Source organism: Catharus ustulatus, chromosome 29 (genome assembly GCF_009819885.2).
Source record: "Catharus ustulatus isolate bCatUst1 chromosome 29, bCatUst1.pri.v2, whole genome shotgun sequence".
Classification (NCBI taxonomy): Eukaryota; Metazoa; Chordata; class Aves; order Passeriformes; family Turdidae; genus Catharus; species Catharus ustulatus.
The window spans coordinates 1609618-1634475 of record NC_046249.1 but is presented as its reverse complement, the minus strand read 5'-3'; the positions used below and the strand labels follow the sequence as shown (position 1 = coordinate 1634475).

The 24858-nt window shown below is 48.9% G+C and overlaps 1 protein-coding gene across 1 annotated transcript; it reads right to left on the bottom strand.

Annotated features, from left to right (window-relative positions):
- Window positions 1-8092: 8092 nt before the first annotated feature.
- Window positions 8093-12824, bottom strand: KLHL26 (kelch like family member 26). Its single transcript, XM_033082361.1, has 2 exons — window positions 12643-12824; window positions 8093-9674 (listed from the first exon to the last, which is right to left on the bottom strand). Exons 1-2 carry the CDS (start codon window positions 12822-12824, stop codon window positions 8093-8095), a joined length of 1764 nt encoding a protein of 587 aa, XP_032938252.1.
- Between the last annotated feature and the right edge of the window lie 12034 nt (window positions 12825-24858).

Here is a 24858-nt window from a genome sequence, read left to right as displayed (position 1 = left end):
CTTGGGACACAGGGATCACTCCTGGGATCACTCCCGGGACACAGGGATCACTCCCGGGACACGGGGAACAATCCTGGGACACAGGGATCACTCCTGGGACACAGGGAGAACTCCTGGGACACAGGGAGAACTCCTGGGACACAGGGAGAACTCCTGGGACACAGGGATCTTTCCCAGGATCATTCCTGGGACACAGGGATCATTCCTGGGACACAGGGATCATTCCCAGGATCGTTCCTGGGACACAGGGATCACTCCTGGGACACAGGGATCTTTCCCAGGATCATTCCTGGGACACAGGGATCACTCCTGGGACACAGGGATCATTCCTGGGACACAGGGATCATTCCCAGGATCGTTCCTGGGACACAGGGATCACTCCTGGGACACAGGGATCACTCCTGGGACACAGGGATCACTCCTGGGATCATTCCTGGGACACAGGGATCATTCCTGGGACAAAGGGATCACTCCTGGGACACAGGGATCATTCCTGGGATCATTCCCGGGACACAGGGATCATTCCCAGGACACAGGAAGCACTCTTGGGACACAGGGATCATTCCCGGGACACATGGATCACTCCCGGGACACAGGGAGAACTCCAGGGACACATGGATCACTCCTGGGACACAGGGAGAACTCCAGGGACACAGGGATCACTCCTGGGACACAGGGATCGTTCTCAGGCAGCAAGAATCATTCCCAGGATCATTCCCAGGATCATTCCCAGGATGCAGGGATCACTCCCAGGACACAGGGATCACTCCTGGGACAAAGGGATCACTCCTGGGACAAAGAGAGCATTCCCGGGATCATTCCCAGGACACAGGAATCATTCCCAGGACACGGGGAGCATTCCTAGGATGAAGGGAGCATTCCCAGGATCATTCCCAGGACACAGGGGTCATTCCTGGGATCATTCCCAGCATGCAGGGATCATTCCCAGGACACAGGGATTATTCCCAGGGTGCAAGGATCATTCCCAGGATCATTCCCAGGATGCAGAGATCATTCCCAGGACACAGGGAGCATTCCTAGGATGAAGGGAGCATTCCCAGGATCATTCCTGGGACAAAGGGATCATTCCTGGGATCATTCCCACGGTGCAAGGATCATTCCCAGGACACAGGGATCATTCCCAGGATCATTCCCGGGACAAAGGGATCATTCCCAGGATGCAGGGATCATTCCTGGGATCATTCCTGGGGCACAGGGATCATTCCCGAGATGCAGGGATCATTCCTGGGACAAAGGAAGCATTCCTAGGATCATTCTCGGACACAGGAATCATTCCTGAGATCATTCCCGGACACAGGGAGCTTTCCTGGGACACGGGGATCATTCCCAGGATCATTTCCAGGACACGGAGCATTCCCAGGATCATTCCCAGGATCATTCCCGGGATCATTCCCAGAACACACGGAGCATTCCCGGGATGCCGAGGCGATGTCGGGAGCCGGGAAAGCAGCACCGATCACTCCGTGCCTCCCCCAAGGGATGGGAGGCAGAGAATTCCATGCGGGAATTGCCAGAGGCAGCGCCCGACACTCCCTGTCCATCTCTTAGGACAGACCTGAGAATCCAAACCCTGATTTTCACACTGAAAATACTAAAAATAGACAAATCGAGGCGTGAAGGAGAGCTCTGGGTGGTTTTTTTTGTAGTTACAGGTGATTTTTGCATGAAATCCTGATAAACCCAGTCGGGCACCTCGTGGTTTTTCCTCATTTCAGTGAAGTGGGAGCATCACTAAAGCGGATTTTTCAGCAGCCTCCACAGAATTCCTGTTTTTGTGGCTCGGGGCTGACACACCGAGGGCACCTCTGCCCACCCAGGGCTAAATCCTGCCCCTTTTCCATGAGGAAAACTCCGATTTTCTCCCTCAGGAACACCCAGCCCAGGTTTTTTGGCAGCCTCCCTTCACCCCAAACCCCAAATCCTGCAAAAAGGAACAGCCCAGGCATCCTGGGGCAAACTTCTCCCTCCACAACCTGGAAATTTAAACATTGCTGTGAAATCCAGCTGTGAAATCCAGCTGTGAACACTGTCCTGGAGGGTTGGCACTGAATGCCAGCATTGATCCTGCCACAGACTCACTCTGCATCCCAAGGAGGATCAAACAACACCCCAGGAGGTGAAAAAAATTAAAAATAAAAAAAAAAAGAACTTTGTATTTAAAGCTAAATAATTGCCAGCTCTGTGGGCAGGCCCAGATTAGCAGCCTGATTACAAACATCACTTCACCACATGGAAAAAAAATGGTTTTTAGTGCAGCTGGGACCTGGATGATCAAAAATCTGAGGGGTGTTAAAGGATCCATTCTGCTCGAGGTGCTCCTGATGTGGTGGAACTTCAAAGAGCTCGCTCCAGCTGGGCTGAGGGGCAGCCAGCAGCAGCCTGGGCTGGTGGCCTGCACAAACAACCCCCCAAAAAAAAAAGATTTTCATTTCTTAAGAAGCCATATAAACCAGTTCTAGCTAATTACAGGGGCCTGGGTGTGAAAGAGCAACTGCAAAGCCTCAGGGACCCAGCCAAGGAGCTTTGATTTCTCTCTCCAGCTCATAAAACCTGAAAAAACTTTTGCCCCAGCAGCTTTTTCTGCTTTCAGAGAATCCCAGAGTGGTGTGGGTTGGATAAAGAACATCCAGGGGGGCACCTTCCCCTATCCCAGGCTGCTGCAAGCTCCTCCAACCTGGCCTTGGACATTCCAGGGGTGGGAATTGTCACCCTCCTCTTCCTCCTCATCCTTTCCCTGATTTCCTGAGGCTGATTTTGCAGGCACAGCTCAACCAGCAGAAAAAAAATCCCCATTTTGTGTTCATTTTCTGGAACCCTCAGCGTTGCAGCAGTCAGGAACTCCCCTGGCCCACAAATAAAAGCTGAAACTTCTCCCTGGAGCTGAGCTATCAAACAGAGAAGTGCCTGTTCCAGGAGCTCAGTGAGGAGCTGGGAACCAGAAACAAAAAGTTCTGGGGGCTGTGGGATGCTGCTGAGCCCACTCAGCATTAACATGCAGAGAGGAATCTCAAAATGCTCCAAACACCTCGGGGGGAGATGGTTGGGGGAATTTCTGTGCTCCCAGGTGGAAGCCAGGGGAGCTGAGCCCTCCTTGGAAGGGCAGAGCTGTGAGCTCTGCTCCCTCTCCTGGTGTGCCAACACCCCCAGACTCTGAATTTCTGAATCCACATCCACTCTTCCTCCTCCTTCAGTCCCCCCAGACTGAATTTCTGAATACACATCCACTTCTCCTGCTCCTTCAGTCCCCCCAAATTCTGAATTTCACTTTTCCTGTTCCTTCAGTCCTCCCAGATTCTGAATTTCTGAATCCACATCCACTTTTCCTGTTCCTTCAGTCCCCCCAGACTCTGAATTTCACTTTTCCTGCTCCTTCATTCCCCAAAAACTGAATTTCTGAACCCACATTCACTTTTCCTGCTCCTTCAGTGCCCCCAGACTGAATTTCTCCATCCACATCCACTCTTCCTGCTCCTTCAGCCCTCTCAGATCATGAATTTCTGAATCCACATCCACTTTTCCTGCTTCTGCAGCCCCCCAGATTCTGAATTTTTGAATCCACATCCACTTTTCCTGTTCCTTGATTCCTCCTAGATCATGAATTTCACTTTTCCTGCTCCTTCATTCCCCCCAGACTCTGAATTTCACTTTTCCTGCTCTTTCATTCCCCCCAGACTCTGAATTTCACTTTTCCTGCTCTTTCATTCCCCCCAGACTCTGAATTTCACTTTTCCTGCTCCTTCATTCCCTCCAGACTCTGAATTTCACTTTTCCTGCTCCTTCATTCCCCCCAGACTCTGAATTTCACTTTTCCTCTCCTCCATTCCCCCCAGACTCTGCATTTCACTTTTCCTGCTCCTGCAGTCACGAGTGATGAAATCCCATTCATTTGTGCGAGCAACTGGAAGATTTATTGTAAATAAAGTTCTGCACATTACACAACTGGCTAAAAATCATAATTAGAGCTGCACTGGGGAACATGTTTTATTTATCCTGACAGTAGTCTGGCTCCAATAATCCTGCTGTGATAAATGTCCCAAAAGTTTGTGGAGTTTCAGCAGCTCCAGCCCTTATCACAGCCATGGAAATGGGAATTCCTGCCTGGGTTTGATGTGGCTCCCACAGCAGCACTCCAAACCAGCACCAGGCTGACTGGGAGCTGCTGGGAGTGTCTTCCTTCTGTCTGAATCAAAGAAATGGAAATTTTTCCCACTGCTGTTAAAAAAAAACTTTGCAGGGCTGCAGGCACGTCTGTGTGAATTATCCGGGTTCTGGGCTAGGGAGAAGTGACAGAGGGATTGGGAGCAGGCAGAGCTCTGGAAAAGGGTCAGTGACACCAGTAATGGGATGCAGACATTCCCAATCTCGCTCTCTCCACCCTGCCAAGACTCCCAGGGTTGCCTTTTTTTGTTTTGAGCACAATTTCAAGCCCATAAAACATCAAGAGGCAGGGATTGTGATGGCAGCCCTGACAGGGCTCTGTGCTCAGGATGCTCCCCCAGCTGCTCAGGGGCATTTCCAAATTTTCCCAATTCACCCCCAGAGTTTTTATGGCTGCTCTGAGACCCATAAACGACTCCAAACATCGATCTGGCTTTGCTCATTCCTCAGGAAAAACGAAAAAAAAAAAATAAAAGAGGAGCCCAATCCACCTCTTTTCCATCCTGGGGAGGGTTTCCACACAATCCCATCCTGGATTTAAGGGAAAAAAACCCTGAAACCATCAATTGCTGATCCATCAAAAGCACCAAACCCATTTATTGTCAGAATATCAGAGAGGTTGTGCCCAGCCCAGAGCCACAACTCCATCCCCTGCCCAGGGGTCAAGCAAAATTTATGATCCAAAATATTTATGGTCCACAAATATTTGAGTCTCTTGCTAAATTTAGAGGGGCCAGAAGATTTCCAGCTCTCTTGATGAGAAATAATTATTTACTTTGCTATAAAAAGAACATTCCAGCAACAAAGAGCTGCTGTGCTCTGATCCAGATTCTTTCCCAGCTCCTGCTCCTCAGTGGCAGGGAACAGGAATGGGAATCCTGTTCATGGCAGAGTTTAATAAATAGAATAAATAGAATAAATAGAATTCCAGGAGGGTTTTGTGCATCCTCCTGTCTGCAAAACAACGCTTCCAACAGGAATGGATACCTGGATTACATTTATTTCTTCATGTTTGTCCTTAAAAGGGAGCCCAAAGTGGCTTTTCCATGTTTTCCAAGGATTTTCCTCTTTCCCCCCCAATGCAGACACACCTACCTGAGAAGCCTGAAGGGAAGAATAAAGAATTAAAAGAATAAAAAGAATAATAAAGAATAAAAAGAATAATAAAGAATAATAAAGAATAAAGTTTGGTTTCCTCAGGAAGGGGTTCCAGGGATGGTCTCCACATGGATTTCCAGGCATGGGTGGGATGGGAAGCACAGAGAGAAACTCAGGGATTAGAGAGCACCCAAACCATCCCCTGCTGCCACAGGGAAATTCAAAATAAAGCAGGGAATGATATTTAATAATTAATATTATTAAGTGCTGTAGAACCATGGAATTCCAAAGGTTGGGAGGGGCCTTAAAGCCCATCCAGTGCCACCCCTGCCCTGGGGACATTTCTGCTGGCCCAGGTGGCTCCAAGCTGCCCTTGGACACTTCCAGGGATCCTCTGGGAAGCTGTGCCAGGGCAGGATGGATCCCAAATATCCTAAAAATATCCTAAAAATATCCCAAACCCCCCTGTGTCACTCTGGGTGAAGCAATGACACCCTCAGCAGGGAAGGGAGGGACATCTCCCTTTGTCACCAACCTGAGAAATGCCATTTTAATAAACAAGTGCAAGGAAAATCTTTTCTTTTGTAACTCCAGCTCATCCTCTCAGCACCTCCTGCCCCTGCCAAGCCTGTCCTGGGTGTTCCTGGCAGCCAGGCCAGGCCAAAGGAGCAGAGAAAAGGAGAAAAGGAGGCAGTGAAGAGGCTGAGAGCCCTCCAAGTGCAGCACTCCACACAGCAACACGTCCTTCCCATCGATTTATTGCTGGCAAAGCAGCACAAGGAGAGGAGCAGAGGAAATTCTGCATGGCTTTTCAGCTGAAATTCAGGATGCAAAGCTGCTCTGATCCCCTGAATTCCAGAAAAAAAAATCTCTGAGGTGTGGAGTTGATGCTTTGCACAGAGCTCTCAAGGATTCAGACATGAGTTTGTCACTAAAGGTTGCAGCCCAGGATTTATTTCACAGCAGAATGCAACAGCTTCTCTACAAAAGGAGACAGTGTGCATCCAAATCAAGCTGACACAGATACAAAACAAAGCCCTTGGAAACAGAATTCCTGATAAAAGCAGAGATCTTTTGCAATTCATTCATCAAATTAAAGAAGGAAAATGGCTTGGAGGAGAGGAAAGTTCAGGAAGTGTTCTGTGCAGCGAAGATTTCACAAAAAAAATGACAGAGCCATCTCCAACCAATCTCTTAATTTAAAACACCACCACAACAGTAAAACCACATTCCACTGGGACTGCCTTCACTTTGGGATGCCAAGGAAGGGGAGGAAAAGGGAAGAAAAAATCTTCCAGCTGCTGGAGGAGTAGCACCCACCTCCTCTCCTGGAGGAAGAGCTGGGAAAGGTGAAAATCCTGCCCCAGAATCTGCAGGAGCTCTTGGCTGCACTGATGGAGCTGCAGAGCTCTTATTGCCAGGGCAGCCAAATTTTTTGGCACTTCTAAACCCCAAATAATCATGCCTGTTTATATATAATCAAGCTTTCACCATGGCTTTAGTGCTGCAAACTCTCAATTAAGGGAGAATTTCTGCACTGGAGGAGCTGGAGGGGGTGAGGAATTGCAGTGTGATCCAAGCACTGAAGAGCAGAGGTGTGCAGAGATAAATATTCCCTTTTCCAGGAAGGGAAAAAAAGGAAAAAAAAGGGAAAAAAAGGAAAAGTCACCTTGGAAAAACAGGGATCTGCTTCCCCAATCCCAGCACCTGAGCTCTTGGAGCTCCCACTGTCCTTTTATTGCTTCTGGAGGTCAGTGTGTTACAGGTTTTGGTTTGTTTGTTGTTTTTCTTTTTTTTTTTTTTTCTGTTTGCTAAAAAACCAACAAAGCGACGCGCAGCGGTTTTTGTTTTTGGAGTTATTGGGTAAAAAAAGAAAAAAAAAACCCACCTGATCTGTTGGGAATGAGACCCCAGTGCTGAGTGACTCCTGAGCTGCCAATGTTTGCAGTGTGTGAGTTAAAAATATGAAAAGTTGGTAAAATTCACCCCTCACAAAACAAAAAAAAAAGAGAAAAAAGAGAAAAAAAGAGGAAAAAAAAAGAGAAAAAAAGAGAAAAATAAGAGGAAAAAAGAGAAAAAAGAGAAAAAAAAGAGAAATAAGAGGAAAAAATGAGAAAAAAAGAGGGAAAAAAGAGAAAAAAGAGAAAAAAAAGAGAAAAAAGAAAAAATAAGAGACTAAAAGAGAAAAAAAAGAGGAACAAAAGAGAAAAAAAAAGAAAAAAGGAGGAAAGAGAGGGGAAAAAAGAGAAAAAAAGAGAGAAAAAAGAAAAAAAGAGGAAAAAAAAGAGAAAAAAAGAGAAAAAAGGAGGAAAAGAAAGAGAAAAAAAGAGGAAAAAAGATTAAAAAAAGAGAAAAAAGAGGAAAAAAGAGAAAAAAAGAGAAAAAAGAGAGAAAAGAGAAAAAAGAGAAAAAGAAAAAAAAAGAGGGAAAAAATGAGGGGAAAAAAAGAGAAAAAAAGGGAAAAAAGAGAAAAAAGAGAAAAAAAAAGAGAAAAAAAGAGAAAAAAGGAGGGGAAAAAAGAGGAAAAAAGAGGAAAAAAAGAGAAAAAAAAGACAGAAAAAAAAGAGAAAAAAAAGAGAAAAAAGAGAAAAAAAATAGGAAAAAAAGAGAAGAGAGAGGAGAGAAAAGCTTTTCCCAGCTGTAACATCTGCTCAGTCTGCCTGGCTGACAAGTGCTGCTGCCGGAGCTGCCTTGCCAGCACTCCCCAGCAGCAGCAGGGACTTTCCTGCAGCAGGGAACCGCCGCTTTTTTCGCTTTGTTTTGCTTTTTTTTACCCTTTTTTCCCCTGTGCCACCACCCCAGAGCCCCCCCTGAGTCACCTCTGGCTCGTCACCTGCGGGAGGATGACGGGGGCACAGGCAATGCCGGCAAACGACTCAGGGAAGTGCAAATCCCTCTCCCACTCGTCCGTCTCGGTGTTGTAGACCTGCACGATGCTGGTGACGTTGTTGAGGTGCCAGTTGTAGCCCCCCACGATGTAAATCTTTTTTTCCAAGAGGCAGCACCCGGCTTCCGACTGCCCGGCGCGCATGGGGCTCACCGTGGTCCACTGGTCGGTCTCAGGGACGTAAAATTCCACGGCCAGGACGTCGAAACATCGATCCACGTGGTCCATGCGGCCTCCCAGCGCGTAAATCCTGCTGTTGGCGCTGACCATGGCGTGCAGCACCCTGGGCTCGTTCATGGGCGTTTTGAACTCCCACTGATCGGCGGCGGGGTCGTAACAGTGCAGAGCTTTCTTGTCCTCCACGGAGATGCCGTAACCCCCCGAGATGTACAACCTGTCCCCCACCGTGGCCCCGGCGTGGCCCCACGTCCTGCGCTTCAGGGAGCACACGTAGCTCCACTCGTTGTCCTTGGGGCAGTATTTCTCCACCGAGGCCAAGCTGCCCGAGCGGTTGCGGCCGCCCGTGGCGTAGACCATGCCCCGCAGCACGTTGAGCTGGAACTGGATCCTGCTCTCCTGCATGGCCTGGATGCGCAGCCAGCGGTTGAGGTGAGGGTCGTAGCGGTAACAAACATCCACGGCGCCTTCACCGCTGCGGTACTGCAGCTGCTGGCCTCCAACCAGGTACACAAAATTATCCAGCACGGCCACGCACGAGTGGCTGCTGCCCACCTCCATGGCCGTGAGCTCGCGGAACTGGCGGCCGGCGGCGTCGGGCAGGCAGAAAACCTTGGAGCTGACGGTGCGGTCGTTGTCGGTGTAGGGGGTGCCACCAAAAGTGACGAGGGACAGCACGTCGGAGCGGATGGCCGTGCGCGGAGACTGCATGTCGTGCTGCCTGAAGGGCAGGATCTGGTAGTTGAAAGCCTCCAGGAGGTACTGGCGGCACAGCACGTCCTCCACCATGATGTCCAAGGTCTGCACGCTGTCCACCAGCTCCGAGGATTTCATCAGCGGGAAGCGGATGTGGCAGAGCACGCGGCTGGCGCTGGCGCGGCGCGCGGGGTCGAACTGCAGCCAGCGCACGGCGGCGCGGAACAGCTCGATCTCGCTGCAGCTCTTGAGCTTGTTGCTCTGCAGGAAGAACACCAGGCGCTCCAGGGGCAGGTGGAGGAAATCCTCCTCTTGGGAGATCTGCAGGAAGTGCCTGAAGGTGAAGGCGTCCACGGATTCCTTGAGGGAGGCCAGGCTGAAGGTGGTGGCCATCTGGCCGATGTTGAGGCACGTCTCCACGCTCATGGCAGCCTTGAGGAACTCTTCACACAGCTCCACCACGGGCACCATCTGCAGGAAGACGGCGGCTCCCAGCACGTCCTGGATGCAGTCGAGGTCCAGCGTGACCTCGGCGCTGTAGGCGAAGTCGATGATGTGCTTCAGCCCCTTGGCAGAGACGCCTTTGAGCTCGATCACGTCCTGGCTGGCTTCTCTCATCCCGCCCGTGAACATGGCCCTGCAGGGCAGCAACACAAACAAAAAAATGCCCTGTTGTTAAAGCAAGGGATGCAGCACCTCGGGATTGGGTTTTGTTTAATGCTCTGATTCTCTCAGGGTGGGGAAGGGGGGAATAAATCAAGGCTAAATCTCTGGGAGCCAGCAGAAATGAGAGTGTGTGCAATGACTTACATAAGGCTTGCATAAACAGTGCACTGAGGAGGAATATTCAGCAACTGGAGAAGTTTTTTTTTTCAATCCCACTGGCAGCAGGAATAAGAGCAGACCACAGCACCAAGCTCCAGGAAGAGTCAGAGCTGCCAGAGCAGGGAGTGAACAATTCTGGACACCAACAAATCCCACAAAAAAAAAAAAAGGGATCTCACAGGATCTGCACCAGCAGAGGTTGGGAGCTGCACCCTGAAGGGTTTCAGGTTTAGGATTTGGGAGCACAAGGAAGGAACACACCTGTGGTGGGAGGCCAGAGATTCCTGGCCCTGTTATCCTGATACCTCACAGGGAAGAACGAAACGGCTCAAAAACTGCAGGTGCAACACATCTCATGAGCAGCTCTGCTCTTCCAGCAGAACCTCCCCTCCAAGGCTCCTTCCTGAAAAATGGGAGCTGCAGCCCCTCCAGCACGGCCAGCAGCAGGGGGCTGACAGGCAATTAAACAAAACCAGGGGGGGAAAGGCTCAGTTACAGCACAGCTGCGAGCACATCCCTCACCCAGGCCACTGCCTGCATCACCTCCTTGGGAGGCTCCTAAATTCCACAGGAAGCACATTCCACACCGGAGGCCAGGGCTGCACTTGGTGGGGTTTGGGCCATTTCCAGCCCTTTTGGGCCGTTTCCAGAGGGTTTTGTTGCCCGGGGGTGGTTGGGGATAAAGGTTTGAACCGCCTCAAGGAGCAGCTGTGGGTCAGGAAAAGTCAGAGCAGGTGACACAGGGTGATGTGGATTGTCACCACTCCCTGCCACTGCACACACCTCCCAGCAAGCCATGAACTGTCACACAAAATGTCTTAAAACTGCACATTTTGGGCTGGTTTTTTTTTCCACCTGCTCTTTTCCATGGGAAAGGTAAATCTGTGGTGTCACCAGAGCTCCAAGGTGCAAGTCAGCCCCAAAAAATGCTGCATGGACACGGGAATAAAGGAATATCTTGGGAGCACTGTCAAAAGACAGCAGCTCCAAGTTTCCTGTCCAAACCAGGCTAGACAATCCAGCATAAACCCAAGAAATCCTAAATGACCTAAATAAGGAAGTATCTGCGTGTGAGATCAACCCAGTGACCAGCAAGGCTGCTCCCAGTTGTTTGGGATGAGAGAATTGTGCAGAAATCCTTTCATGTGCCATGTCCCAGCCCTGATCCTTCATCCCAGAGGACACCCAGCCACGTGTGTGCTCCAGCACCAGCTCAGCAGGGAGAGGAAAGCGTTTATTGTTGCCATGCTGAAGACAAATCATCAACTAGAATGCAATTCCCTTCCAAAAGTGTTATGGTTTTAAAGTGCTGATTATATAAATGCCTCAATTTCATTTTTTTTCCCTCCCCCTTCCCTCAGGAAAAAAAAAAGAAAAAAAAAAGACACAGAATGTTTTCAAAAGCTGGATTATTCTGCCATTGTTCCCCAGGACAACCTTCTTTAGCACCACTGAAGTTCTAAGGAGGAACCTACTCAGATTTTGACAGTGAAACCACCCTGGCACGGCCCTGCAGCCAGCAAGGAGGAATCAGAGCCATCAGCATTTGGGGGGAGAGCAGCTCCAGGATGAATTGTGCTCCTGTTCAGGAGGATTTGTGCTAGAGAGGAGGGAAGAGCCTGGAAAATGAGCACAGAGCAGAAGAATGGGCAGAGGGACAGCACAAGTGAAGCCCCTTGGTTTTATTTACCTGCTGGGAGGGACCTGCACACCAAGGGACTGCAAATCCCACCAAGAGCTCCTTTTCCATCCCTGCCAGAGTCTGGAACAACTCCCAGCTCCAGCTCTCTGTGAGTCTGAGCCTTCCCTGCCACTGGTGCTGCCCCAAAAAAATCCCAGACTCAGAGATTCCCAGTCAGAGCTGATGGAAGAGGGTTTGACAGAGAGAATCAGTCCTGGGGAGCAGCTGAGGGAGCTGGGGAGGGGCTCAGAAGGAGAAAAGGGGGCTCAGGGGGGACATTTTGGCTCTGTACAACTCCCTGACAGGAGGGGACAGTGAAGGGGTCGGGCTCTGTTCCCAGGGGACAACAGGACGAGGGTCAGTGTGGATATTTGGGAAAATTTCCTCATGGGAAGGGTGGTCAGGCTTTGGAAGGGGCTGCCCAGGGAGGTCTGGAGTCATTCTGGAGGTGTCCAAGGAATCCCATGGCACTCAGGGACAAGGTTGAACTCGATGACCCTGGAGATCTTTTCCAACCTCTACCACAATTCTGTGATTGTGTGACAAGAGGTAAGATGGATAAAACACCAATTTTCACTCAGGGCTGAATCCCCTGCCCTGCAATTGGCTCCCTCTGCATTATTTTGGCTGTGGAGACTCCTCATGGTGCTTTGGTTTCCACCCCACACCAGCTGGGACAATTCTCCCAGATCTTCTGGGATCACAGGAGGAGCTTGGTGCTCTCAGCCCAGGGAGCCCCACAGACAGAGCAGTGCTGGGTAAAGGGAACAGCAGGATGGGATTCCTCATTTTTGAGCTCCCACTGCTACTCCCAAACCACCTCAAGTGGCTCCAACAGCAAAAGCAGCACCAACACCTGCCCAGGTGGGGTCAAAACCTGAGCTTGGACTCCTGCCTGGGCCCAGCAGCTGGAGCTGAGTGCAGAGACTGATCCTGAACCTCTACCTGCCTGCAGGACATTGTGGAGCAAACCAAACCTCCAGAGGCTTCTGTGGGCTTGGACTTTGGGGTGTGGTGGGGAGGTTGGGGTGGGGGAGGAAGAGGAGGCAGCAAACCCAGGGGAAAGGTGGAAGTGGCTGCTTCTCTATGGGATTCTCACCTGAAATAGTCACTGCAGGCAGCCAAGACAACTTTATGAACCTGAAACACTTCATTATTTATAGTGAGGATGACATCAAGCAGCTGAGCCTGGGCTCGGAGCGAGGCCAGTCCCTGCAGCAGCGTGGTGCTGTGGCCAGGAGCAGAGAACGTGCATTTCAGGGTGCTGTTCTTGTCAGCCATGCTAAAAACAGAACAAGAGAGGTTTGAGATGAGCACAGAATGTCAGCTACCCACCCAGCCAGGTGGGGACACGTGGGAAGGCAAATTCCCACCTGGAGAGCCACCCAGACAACATCAGCACCTCGAGTTCCCTTCTCCCAGCACAAAACACTTCCACATTTTCCACATTATCCTCTGCTGACAGCCCTGCAGCACACACAGGGCTCCATCCAAACATCCCCTGGGACCACAATCTCCAAGGAATGTTGGTGTCTCCCTGGAGCTCCATCCAAACATGTCCTGGGGCCACAATCTCCAAGGAATGTTGGTGTCCCCACGGGGCTCCATCCAAACATCTCCTGGGACCACAATCTCCAAGGAATGTTGGTGTCTCCATGGGACTCCATCCAAACATCTCCTGGGACCACAATCTCCAAGGAATGTTGGTGTCTCCCTGGAACTCCATCCAAACATGTCCTGGAGCCACAATCTCCAAGGAATGTTGGTGTCTCCCTGGAACTCCATCCAAACATCCCCTGGGGCCACAATCTCCAAGGAATGTTGGTGTCTCCATGGGGCTCCATCCAAACATCCCCTGGGACCACAGTCTCCAAGGAATGTTGGTGTCTCCCTGGAGCTCCATCCAAACATCTCCTGGGGCCACAATCTCCAAGGAATGTTGGTGTCTCCATGGGGCTCCATCCAAACATCCCCTGGGACCACAATCTCCAAGGAATGTTGGTGTCTCTATGGGGCTCCATCCAAACATCTCCTGGAGCCACAATCTCCAAGGAATGTTGGTGTCTCCATGGGGCTCAATCCCAACATCTCTTGGGACCACAATCTCCAAGGAATGTTGGTGTCTCCCTGGAGCTCCATCCAAACATCTCCTGGAGCCACAATCTCCAAGGAATGTTGGTGTCTCCATGGGGCTCCATCCAAACATCCCCTGGGACCACAATCTCCAAGGAATGTTGGTGTCTCCCTGGAGCTCCATCCAAACATCTCCTGGGACCACAATCTCCAAGGAATGTTGGTGTCCCCATGGGGCTCCATCCAAACATCCCCTGGGGCCACAATTTCCAAGGAATGTTGGTGTCTCCATGGGGCTCCATCCAAACATCTCCTGGGACCACAATCTCCAAGGAATGTTGGTGTCCCCATGGGGCTCCATCCAAACATCCCCTGGGGCCACAATCTCCAAGGAATGTTGGTGTCTCCCTGGAGCTCCATCCAAACATCTCCTGGAGCCACAATCTCCAAGGAATGTTGGTGTCTCCATGGGGCTCCATCCAAACATCCCCTGGGACCACAATCTCCAAGGAATGTTGGTGTCTCCCTGGAGCTCCATCCAAACATCTCCTGGGACCACAATCTCCAAGGAATGTTGGTGTCTCCATGGGGCTCCATCCAAACATCCCCTGGGGCCACAATCTCCAAGGAATGTTGGTGTCTCCACTGACAGGAGTTGCTGTTTCTCCTCACCACCATCCCTGCCTGCAGCTGCTGGATTCCCTGCTCTGGCCAAGCACAACCCCATTTGATCCTTCCCTTCTGCCTGACCCCCAGGAGAGGAGCAAAAAAAAAGCAAAATATTGCACGGCACTGGCTGGCCTGAATAACGTCAGCTGCTGGAGCTGCACTGTCAACAGTCCCCTCCCAGCGTAAACATTCCCTTGCTTTTCCCTGGGCCTCTCCCACATGTTCCCCAGCAGCATCCCAGGATCTGCCTGGCCTCACATGCACTTGTCAGAGCCCTGCTCCAGGGGAACAGCCTGGGGGATGCTTGGAAAGGGCTCTGAGATTCCCTGAGCCCGCTGGTGGGAAATCCCAAATTCGTTTGTAAATTTAATCCAGCTCTGATGGAGTTTTCAGGATCAAGATCCAGGGCAGGAAAAACAGGGATCAGTGTTCAGGATGGGGCTGATGATTCCAGTGCCTCACATGCACTTGTCAGAGCCCTGCTCCAGGGGAACAGCCTGGGGGATGCTCTGGGAAGAGCTCTGAGATTCCCTGAGCCCACTGGTGGGAAATCCCAAATTAATTTCCAAATTTGATCCAGCTCTGATGGACTTTTCAAGATCCAGGGGAGAAAAAACAGGGATCGATGTTCAGGATGGGGCTGATGATTCCAGTGCCTCACATGCACTTGTCAGAGCCCTGCTCCAGGGGAACAGCCTGGGGGATGCTTGGAAAGAATTCCCAGATTCCCTGAGCCAGCTCATGGGAAATCCCAAATTAATTTCAAATTTAATCCAGCTCTGATGGACTTTTCAGGATCAAGATCCAGGGCAGAAAACACAGGGATCAATGTTCAGGATGGGGCTGATGATTCCAGGAGCATCCTGCTGCTTGGTCTCTGAGTTTTTGAGGAATGTTTTAGGGAAACATGACATCCAAAAAAATCCCAAGGAAATCATTTGGGAGCTGCTCCCAAATCCACAGTGGGAGAGCGCACTCAGGACTGCACTTAGAGGGAATTATCATCACTATTATTATTATTATTATTATTATTTAGGTGGAATAAAGCAAAGGAGCCAAAAAGGAGTAGGCTGGGGCTGAGTAATCCCAGGGTTTGCTCCAACCCTCCTCCCTAAGAACTCCCTGGAACAACAACAGCCACACACAATGGCCCAAACGAGCCGGCGAGGTCAGGGAAGAGTCAGGGAGATGGGATAACAAAAAAGGGGATGTAAACAATCCTGGAACAATGAGGGACAAGGGACAGGGCTCGCTCCTATCGGGTTGCAATTTCCTGCAAGCTTTAGGGAGAGGGGAAATCTGGGATGTCCATCAGAGCACCGGGAGGGAGGTTTTGGATGCACAAAGCAAACCTTGGCAGGCTGGCTCAGGCTCCTCAGGCTTGGGAATGCTGCTCAAAATCCATGGGAGCAGCTGGGATGGCAGGGTCTGAAATCCCCTCCCCAAAATCCAAGCACTCTGAAGAACCCCAGAGCAGAGCATGGAGTATTCCTCGCTGGAATAAACAGGATTAGCAAAAAGGGAGCTGCTGACAGGACTTTAATCCACATTCTGCAAGCCAAGAAATATCTGTCCACTCCGAGGAAAAAAGGAAAATCAGGGAAGAAGAGATTGGAGGGAGCGCGGCGTGGATTGTCACCGCATCAAAGCCTTTCCCAATCCTCTCTGGAATTCGGATTTGCTGGGGGAGGAAGGAGGAAATGTCCAGCAGCAGCAGCAGGGAAGTGATGCACACACCAGGCTGGACAGGTAAAACCCACAGGGACAGATCAGTGGGAGCTGCAGTTCCTGAGCTTGCTGTGATTTCACCTGCAGGAGTCTCCTCATGGGAATTTTAATTTTTTTTTGTACTGATTTCAAACATTTCTTTCCCAGCCTTGGGTTCATCCCTATGGGAATTCTGTCCCTGGATGCACAGCACAGCTTCAAACATCGTCACCTGCACAAATATTTATTTTTTTCTTTCCTTTTCCTCAATTCACTTTTACAGGATTAGCTCAGGGCGGGTTGGGTCCATCTGTGTGGAGTAAAGGTGTTTGGATGTGGGATTCATTTCAACAGGTAATGGAACAGCTACTCCAGGAAAAACTTGGTGTTCTGCTTGCTTTGTCTATTTACAGGGTTAGAATAAAAGGATCCAATGATTACACAATACCCTGAGGAGGGGGAAAAAAAAAAAGCAAAACAAAGGAAAAGCAAGAAAAGCATCGTTAACATCCAGCAAAAAAAAAACCCAAAAGGATTTAAAGGAGAAAAAAATCAGCTGGAAACAAAACAAAATCCACACAAAGCATGAGAAATCAAGTGAAGGATTTATGGAAAACAAAGCAGGAGGAGGAGAGGTGAGAGAACAGCACCAAGCAGTGTTTGCTCTGCGGGGAGAAAAAAGGGATTTGTGATAAGAGCAGGCTTGGCTGGGCACGGGAGCACGCCTGAACCCACGGCCTTGGCTCCCACTCCAGCAAAGAAGGAAGAAGAGGAGCAGCAGTTGGATGGCAGAGAGTGGAAAATAAATATATAAAAACTCCCTGAGCACAAAAGGAAGCCTTGAACATGTGAGAGTGCCTTTGTGAGGCCGTCATATCTCACCCCAGATCTCCAAATGCCGTGTACTTGTTGCTTAACAATTTGTTACAGCAGGAACAGCCTGGGAGACAAAACTTGGGAAGAGTTTGTGTCTCCTCCTGGCAGCTCAGAACGTGCCCAGGAGATAAAAACCTTTCAGCACAACGGGGAGAAAGTGTTTATTCTGCTCCCTTCCCTTTCCTTGGGAGGCAGAGCTTCTGGAATTTTCTTTGGGATGTCCTCAAAAAGCTGGAGTTTCTGTGGTCAGAGAGTTCCTTCAACACCTGGGCTTGGAGCAGGGTCAGGAGTGGGGGATAACGGAATTTATTTCCCGAATTTCACCCTGGGAATTTCCTGAATTTATCCCTGGGGACACTCAGGGCACAAAAATCACACCCACAGCACCATCCCACGGCGGGGATCCCAACATCCACACACCACTGCCATGGAGGTGGCTTTGGAAGGAACAGGAATCCCATTTTCCAGACGGGAACAGCTGTGAAAGGGATCTTTATATCCACAAACATCTGGTGGGGGCAGCTGGAACCCCACAGCCATTAGGGCAGCAGCCTCAGAGGCTCTGATCACATCCCTGGTACCCCAGTTCCAGCAGGGAACAAGTAATGGGATTGAGGATTTGTCTCTGAGCTGCTGCTCTCAGGCACAGATTGCTTCCAATCCTCTGTGGTCACTGCGGGCTGGAGCTCAGAGCAGGGGGAAACCAACCCCAAAAAATAAAACCAACCCCCCCAAAAAAAAAACAACCCCAAAAAATAAAACCAACCCCAAAAAACCCAAGCCTGGTGCTCAGGGAGGGTGTGGAGATGTCCCAGAGAGGGTTCAGGGTTGTGGGAATTCAGGACCAGGAATCCTCCTGCTGCTGCTGCACCCAGAGAGGAGCCCTGAGCTCACCTTGCATTTCTGAGCAAGGAGAACTTGGGATTTTACCAAAACCAGACACAGAGAGGAGGGAATCTGGACACCCCAGAGGCCTCTAAAGCTGAGATGCTGAGGACTGTCTTGGGTTGGAATACAGGATGATCAAAAGTATCTGTTCTGTCACCATCTGATAAAACCAGGTGGGGCAGGGATCCTTTTCTCCATGTGAGATATTCTGTTAATGGGCCAGCTGTTAAAAACCAGGTGGGGCAGTGTTCTTTATCTTTTCACACCCATCCTTCCTCCAGGAAGTTATCTCCTGTAAATGGGTCATATTTTATAAACCAAGTGGGGCAGTGATCCTCATCTTTGTCAGAGATATCTCCTGTTAATGGTTCTTATTTTATAAACCAGGTGGGGCAGTGATCTTTATCTCTGTGGGAGAGATCTCCTGTTAATGGGCCAGCTGTTAAAACCAGGTGGAGCAGTGTTCTTTATCTTTATCTTTTCACAGCCCATCCTTCCTCCAGCCAGTCATTTTCTGCTCATGGCCATTGAGTCCCACTGTGGGACTGATAAAATTACTGCATCCCATTGGGAGTTGCTCCAGCCAGGGGGAAGAGCCCAACATTTCTTACCAAGATAAAAACAGAGGTTTGGGACACCAAGGGAACCTTTTCCCACTGGATTTTCAGAGGAAAACCGAACTTCTCCACATCATCACTGGACCTTCAGAGGAAAACTGCACCTTGTACAGAACCACATCTGTCACTGCAGGAGGATGCAGCCACCATGCAATGGCACTGCTGCCAATCCCTGCCTGACTGACAGGTGTCAGCTTGGATTCTGACTCTGGTAGGGTTTGGGGTTTGTTCTTTGTAATTCTGTATTTCTATTTTAATTTCCCTAGTAAAGAACTGTTATTCCTATTCCCGTATTTCCTAAGAGCCCGTTGATTTCAACATTATAATAATTTGGAGGGAGGGGGTTTCCATTCTCCATTTCAAACAGAGGCAGGGTTTGGGGTTTGTTTGTAATTCTGTATTTCTATTTTAATTTCCCTAGTAAAGAACTGTTATTCCTATTCCCATATCTTTGCCTGAGAGCTCCTTAATTTCAACATTACAATAATTTTGAGGGAGGGGGTTTCCATTCTCCATTTCTGCCTTTCTCAGCAGACCCCTGCCCTCCAAACCAGGACAAGGGCCCTGCTTCAAGAAGCAGCTGAGGCACAAAGAAGATCCCAAGAACCCGGCGCTGCCTCCTCCGTTCCCCCCGGCGTCACGCGGAACCCGAGATGCGTTTCGAGCTAATGAATCATTTTTTTACCAAATCTGTGCTGATGATTAAAAACATCAAAGCTGGAATTAAAGGCTTACCGAGCATGAGTTCGTATTTCAGCATGTTTGCAACCACTGCACAAGTACAAGTGGAGAGAATTAGAGCAGGACAGATTGTAACATTTTAGTGATTGAATTAAGGGTGAAAGAAATCTGCCTGTGGTGTTTGTTCCTCCTCTTCTTTTACAACATGGAAGGAAGGGGAGGTTTGGTGCTCTCCATCCCCACATTTTCCCACTTTTTTAGGGCAGGTGGTGCTGGGTAATTTTTCATCCAGGAGAAACTCGAGGGGGGAGGTTTGGCAGGATTCCTGAGCAGGGCAAACTTCCAGCAGCCAAAACTCTTCCACAAACACCAGTTCCAGAGGTGGGAAGGGCTGGGGGACAGCAGGGGAAGGAGGAAAAGCAGCAGAATGTGTGGAAAAGCACCAGGTGTGGAGTGGCACAGCTTTTCCAAGGCCAAACAAAAGGGTTGGGGATTGCAAAATAGCCAGAGAGGCACCTGCAAGGAATTTTTTGTGGTGAGAGAAGCAGAACTCCCAGAAAGCTGGAGAATAACTTTATTTAGAACATAAGGTAGGAATATTAAGGACCTTCTTTAGGAACCTTTGACAGGCAGCATTATAGATATTTTAATAATGCAAATCATTTAATGCCTTTAGTTTCATGCCTAAGTAAAAAAAAAAAAAAAAAAAAAACACATTTAGATTCTGATTTTTAAACTACAATTAAGACACTTAAAATCAAAACAAAAGTCAAACTCCCTCAGATAAGTCACTGGTAGCCATGGTGACTGTAATATTTCAGATCCTGAGCCTTTATATCACATGCCCAAACGATGAAAATGAGTTTTCAGCACTTCACACTCACAAATGCTACGTTAGGGCAGAAAGGCTGAGCCCTTCACTGTGGATTTGCTGCTTCCCAGACTCTCATTTGGGATTTTGGATGATGTTCCCGTGGCCTTGGCATCCCTCTAAGAGTTTTCCTTGGAAGTTTGGGGGCAAGGAACACGAGGCACAAAAATACCTGCCCTGTTAACCTACTTCTGTTCCCAGCAGCATTTACAGCATTTCCCAGCCAAATTAGCAACCACAATAAGCACTTAATGATCAGCAACTAATTAAATATTAACACTCTGAATGATGGGGATGTTTTCCAGTGAAATATAATCATCCTCAAGAAAGATATGGGAGTGAAAAAAAAGCGTTTAATCGATTTCTTTGTTCCCTTTTCCAACTCCTTCTCTTAATTTCTCCCATTTCCCTCCTCTGCCTCCACTCATTTCCCACTCCTGACACCATCTCTTTCATCAAAGCAATAAATAAAAGGAAAGAACCCGAGACTAATACTGCAATTTAAAAGTGACTGGCAATTTGCAGGGCTCAAATAAAGAGGTTATAAATGGGGCTGAGTTTCAGGAGTGTGAAAATAATGGACCTCTGGAAAACGCCTCGAGTGCAACAGGAAAGTTTGAAAAGTCTCCAGCCTCACAATTTAAGGGAATTTTATGTTTGGCAAAGGGAGAGCAAAGAAACATTGGTTGTTTAAGAAAGAAAAAGGACAAAGCCCAGCAAACAAAGCTTTTTTTTAGTTCTGTTTCAAGGCCCCAAAGGTTTGTCCTTTTCCCAGCAGCCAGACTGGTCAGCACTGGGATGGGACTGGGCACTGCTGTGCTCCCACACTGACCAAGCCAGGCCTGGTTCAGCCCTGCAGCTTTGTGAGAACAGCAATTAAAGTTGGATTTTACAGAAGTTCATTTTCCAGAGTTTTCTGTCTCAGGTCCTGCTCATCCCCTGATTTCCTTATCTGCATCCCATTTCCCCCAAACTGGAACCAAGAACACCCTGGAGCCCCAAAGTAAAACAGCAAGAAGCTTTTCAATTTATTTATTTGCTAAATGTTATTTTTTAAATGTCCTTAGAAGTCTCAGACATTTCCAAAATCTCTGTTTTTCTTTTCTTCTGAGCTGGGCTCGCTCGGGGCCCAGCAGACACACACGAATTTATTCTGCTCCCAGGCATCAATCAGGAGGTTGTTTGCAAGCCAAAGGAGGTGGGATTTTGGTTTCTGCACTAATAAAACTGGATAGCTGTCAAAAAGCTGGCTGGCCTGGTAAACCAGAGCAGCAAAAAAAAAATAAAAAAAAAGTGTGGGGTGAAAGATTGAACACGTTCAGCTCTGCCACCGCCCGGGGTTTCAACGTGAGGCTCTGAGCAGGACATGCTGTACCCAGGACAAATTGTGGGGAAAAAGAAAAACAGAAAAAACAACAACAAAAAAAACCAGAATCAGATTTTTCAAATGTTTCTGTCACAGAGCCAGAGGAATGTTTGGTGCTAAAAGGAGCAGTGGGCTCTCAGGTGAGAGATCCACGAGCCCAGGTTTGGACACTGGGGTTTGGAGGGACAAAAATGTCCCAGTGAGATTAATTAATTAATTAGAATGATTTGTCATTTCTCTTTTTTTTCATATTTACAGCTACCACAGAGGGTTTTGTCCTGTGCTGGGTTTTTCCCTCAGTCCTGCCCAAAGTTGGTCCCAGCAGAGAGGTGACAGCTGGAGAGGTGACACTTGTCATCACCCATCACTGCCACCACCTCTGCTGAAAACACAAAGATGCTCCCCCACCCCACAAACCTGCTGATTATTTATTTTTGTCAGCCCCAAACCCAATCCCTCTGAGGCAGGAACAAACAGAGCAAACACAAAAATCACCCGGAGCGTGTCCGTGACGGTGACAGCAGTGACAGAGTCGGGCACACAGGGAGTGTGAGTTTACACCCCATAAAATCCATGTACACCCCCAAGATCAGCCTGGTTACACCCTCAATGCTCCCTGACAGCTCTGAATTAAACTCTCCACGTTCTCCCAGCTCAGGGTCAAACCCTGCTGTGCAAAAAGCCAAACTACAGCGGTGGTACGTCCGAAATAACCCAAAATTCAGAGCTGTGCCACATCCAAAATAACCCAAAATAACCCAAAATTCAGAGCTGTGCCCTGCTGAGGGAGCAGCCCCAGGGAGCAGCGGGTGCTGCTGAGCCTCTCCCAGCAGTGCAAAGGCCGGGAGGCACCTAGTGGTGTCGGGAAGCACAGCAGAGCCACCAAGGCCACCCCAAAAATGTCACCTGGGCCACACACAGGCACTGCTGGACACTGCCCACCTGCCCTGTGTCACCTTGTCCCCTCCTGAGCTGATCCACGGTGTTGTGCCCATCCAAAAATCTGTCAGGACCTGTCCAGGTCACCTCCCCTGTGGGGACAATCTGTGCCAGCTCTGCCAGCAGCTCTGGCAGGTCCCCACTGCAAGGAAATCCCTCCCCACTTTGTCCCACCCCACCACACCGGGCCCTGTGCTCCACACCTGGGAAGAAGTCAGGAGAATTTCCAGCTTTTCCAGAGGTCCTGAGAAGAAGTCAGGAGAATTTCCAGCTTTTCCAGAGGTGCTGGGAGCAGTGCTGGTGCCAGGCTGGTTGTGCAGCACGGATTGCAGGGCCTGGGCAGTGTGGCAATAGAACAACAGGAGCAGCCACCTGCAGGACAGGTGCTCCTCTCCCCACCCTGCACCTCCACCCTGTGGATTACAGCTCAGGTAAAACCAGCACAGAGAGATGGAACAGCAGAGAGCAGCAATAAACCCTCCCATTCCTTCCATGGAAATGAAGGAATTGGTGTTTTGCAGCAGTGCCATCAAATTCCAGCTCAAACCTGCTCACAGCCCTTTCCTCTCCTCACCTGAACCTCTGCACTCAGGTTTGTCCCCATCACAACATTGTTTTCTTTCCCAGCTCTGTGAGAAGTTCTGTCTTGCACAGGTTTTGTGCCACCTTGCCCTGATCCTTTCTTAAAGATCCCAAATTTCTGTGCAACTCCAGCATTTCTCAATAAATGACAAAGTGGGAGAGCCACTTAAACCACTGTCCTGCTGTGCAAGGCTCCTCCTTACAAAGCCACACCTTGGAGGTGAGACAAGAACCTGTAAAACATCCCCCAAGTTCACTTTTGGTCTAAATAACACCCCCAGCTCAGGACTCTCCCCACACTTGCAAGAGCAGGCAGCAGTTATTTTTACAGTGATTCAGTTCGAGCATAAACATTTACACCACGTCTACCAGATCTAACAACTAAATCTGTCTGAAAGTTGCCATGTGGCAGAGGATGGATCATAGAAACCCCACAAAAAACTCCACTTCAGCTCCAAAAGGGGAAAAAAATACCAAGCCTGATTGAAGGGTGAAGCTGCAGGAGATGACAGGAACACCAGAGCAAGGCAGGCTCACAGTTCTTCTCTTCCTCCTTTTGTAGTTTTACTCCATGGATATTTCTTTCCTTCCCACCACTTTCTCAGAAGGAATAAAGTTTGGGAAGCTCAGGACAGCATTCCCCTGATGGGAACCCAGTGATAACACCTTGGTTTTCACAGCAAACACTCCAGTGTGTCCTTCAAGGGATTATTCCCAATTAATTCCTCAGCAGCTTGTCTGGACACATCAATTAATTCCCATGGAAAGGATGTTCTCTCCAGCATTTGGGATGATGTTTTTCCCAGATTTTTGTGGCCCTTCTTTGCACAACCCCACCTCAGCAAGCCTGCAGGAATGGCTCAGGTACAGAAGTTTCTCCTGCTGAGGGTCCCGAAGGGTTCAAAGTTTCCTCTCCCCGACCCCAAAGCACATCCCCAGTGCCACAGAGTGAATTCTGCAGCCTGAAACTCCCCTTTATGTGATAAAGAATAAAATATGATGAAACTCCCCTCTTTATGTGATAAAGAATAAAATATGAAACCCATTTGTAAGCCATGAAATCCTACCCAAGAAGAAAGAGAGGGAAAAAAAAAAAAAAAGAACCACCCAAACCTCAAATTTATTTCAAAACAGAAGATTGGGGCTGTTTGCTTTTCAATGCCCAGGAGTTCCTTTATCTGTGCCATCAGAGCCTTTTGTCCCCGTGGTTCTGTGTTGAATGGAAGAGCAGGATCCCAGCAGAGAAGGGAATTTTCCTGCTCCAGGGCAGCCACAGCTCCCGGGCAAGCAGTAGCAATTCCAAAGATGGAAATTGGTGTTGGAGCTGCAGTGCAGCATCCGAATGGCATGTGTGAAACAGCCCCAGAGCCTCTGCCCTCCTGCCTCAGAAAGAAGTGAAAGAAAAGTCACAAGTGCAAGAGAAAGAAGTGAAAGAAAAGTCACAAGTGCAAGAGAAAGAATTGCAGAAAAGTCACAAGTGCAAGAGAAAGAAGTGAAAGAAAAGTCACAAGTGCAAGAGAAAGAAGTTCAGAAAAGTCACAAGTGCAAGAGAAAGAATTGCAGAAAAGTCACAAGTGAAAGAGAAAGAAGTGAAAGAAAAGTCACAAGTGCAAGAGAAAGAATTGCAGAAAAGCCACAAGTGCAAGAGAAAGAATTGCAGAAAAGTCACAAGTGCAAGAGAAAGAAGTTCAGAAAAGTCACAAGTGCAAGAGAAAGAAGTTCAGAAAAGTCACAAGTGCAAGAGAAAGAAGTGAAAGAAAAGTCACAAGTGCAAGAGAAAGAATTGCAGAAAAGTCACAAGTGCAAGAGAAAGAAGTGAAAGAAAAGTCACAAGTGCAAGAGAAAGAATTGCAGAAAAGTCACAAGTGCAAGAGAAAGAAGTGAAAGAAAAGTCACAAGTGCAAGAGAAAGAAGTGCAGAAAAGTCACAAGTGCAAGAGAAAGAAGTGAAAGAAAAGTCACAAGTGCAAGAGAAAGAAGTGAAAGAAAAGTCACAAGTGCAAGAGAAAGAATTGCAGAAAAGTCACAAGTGCAAGAGAAAGAATTG

What these genes read in the sequence shown, in the direction of transcription:
- KLHL26 (XM_033082361.1), bottom strand. Translation starts at nt 12,824, where the DNA reads ATGGCTGACAAGAACAGCACCCTGAAATGCACGTTCTCTGCTCCTGGC. An exon ending in GCCTGCAGTGACTATTTCAG is followed by an intron (nt 9,675 to 12,642) that starts GTGAGAATCCCA and finishes GCTGCCCTGCAG; the next exon opens with GGCCATGTTCACGGGCGGGA.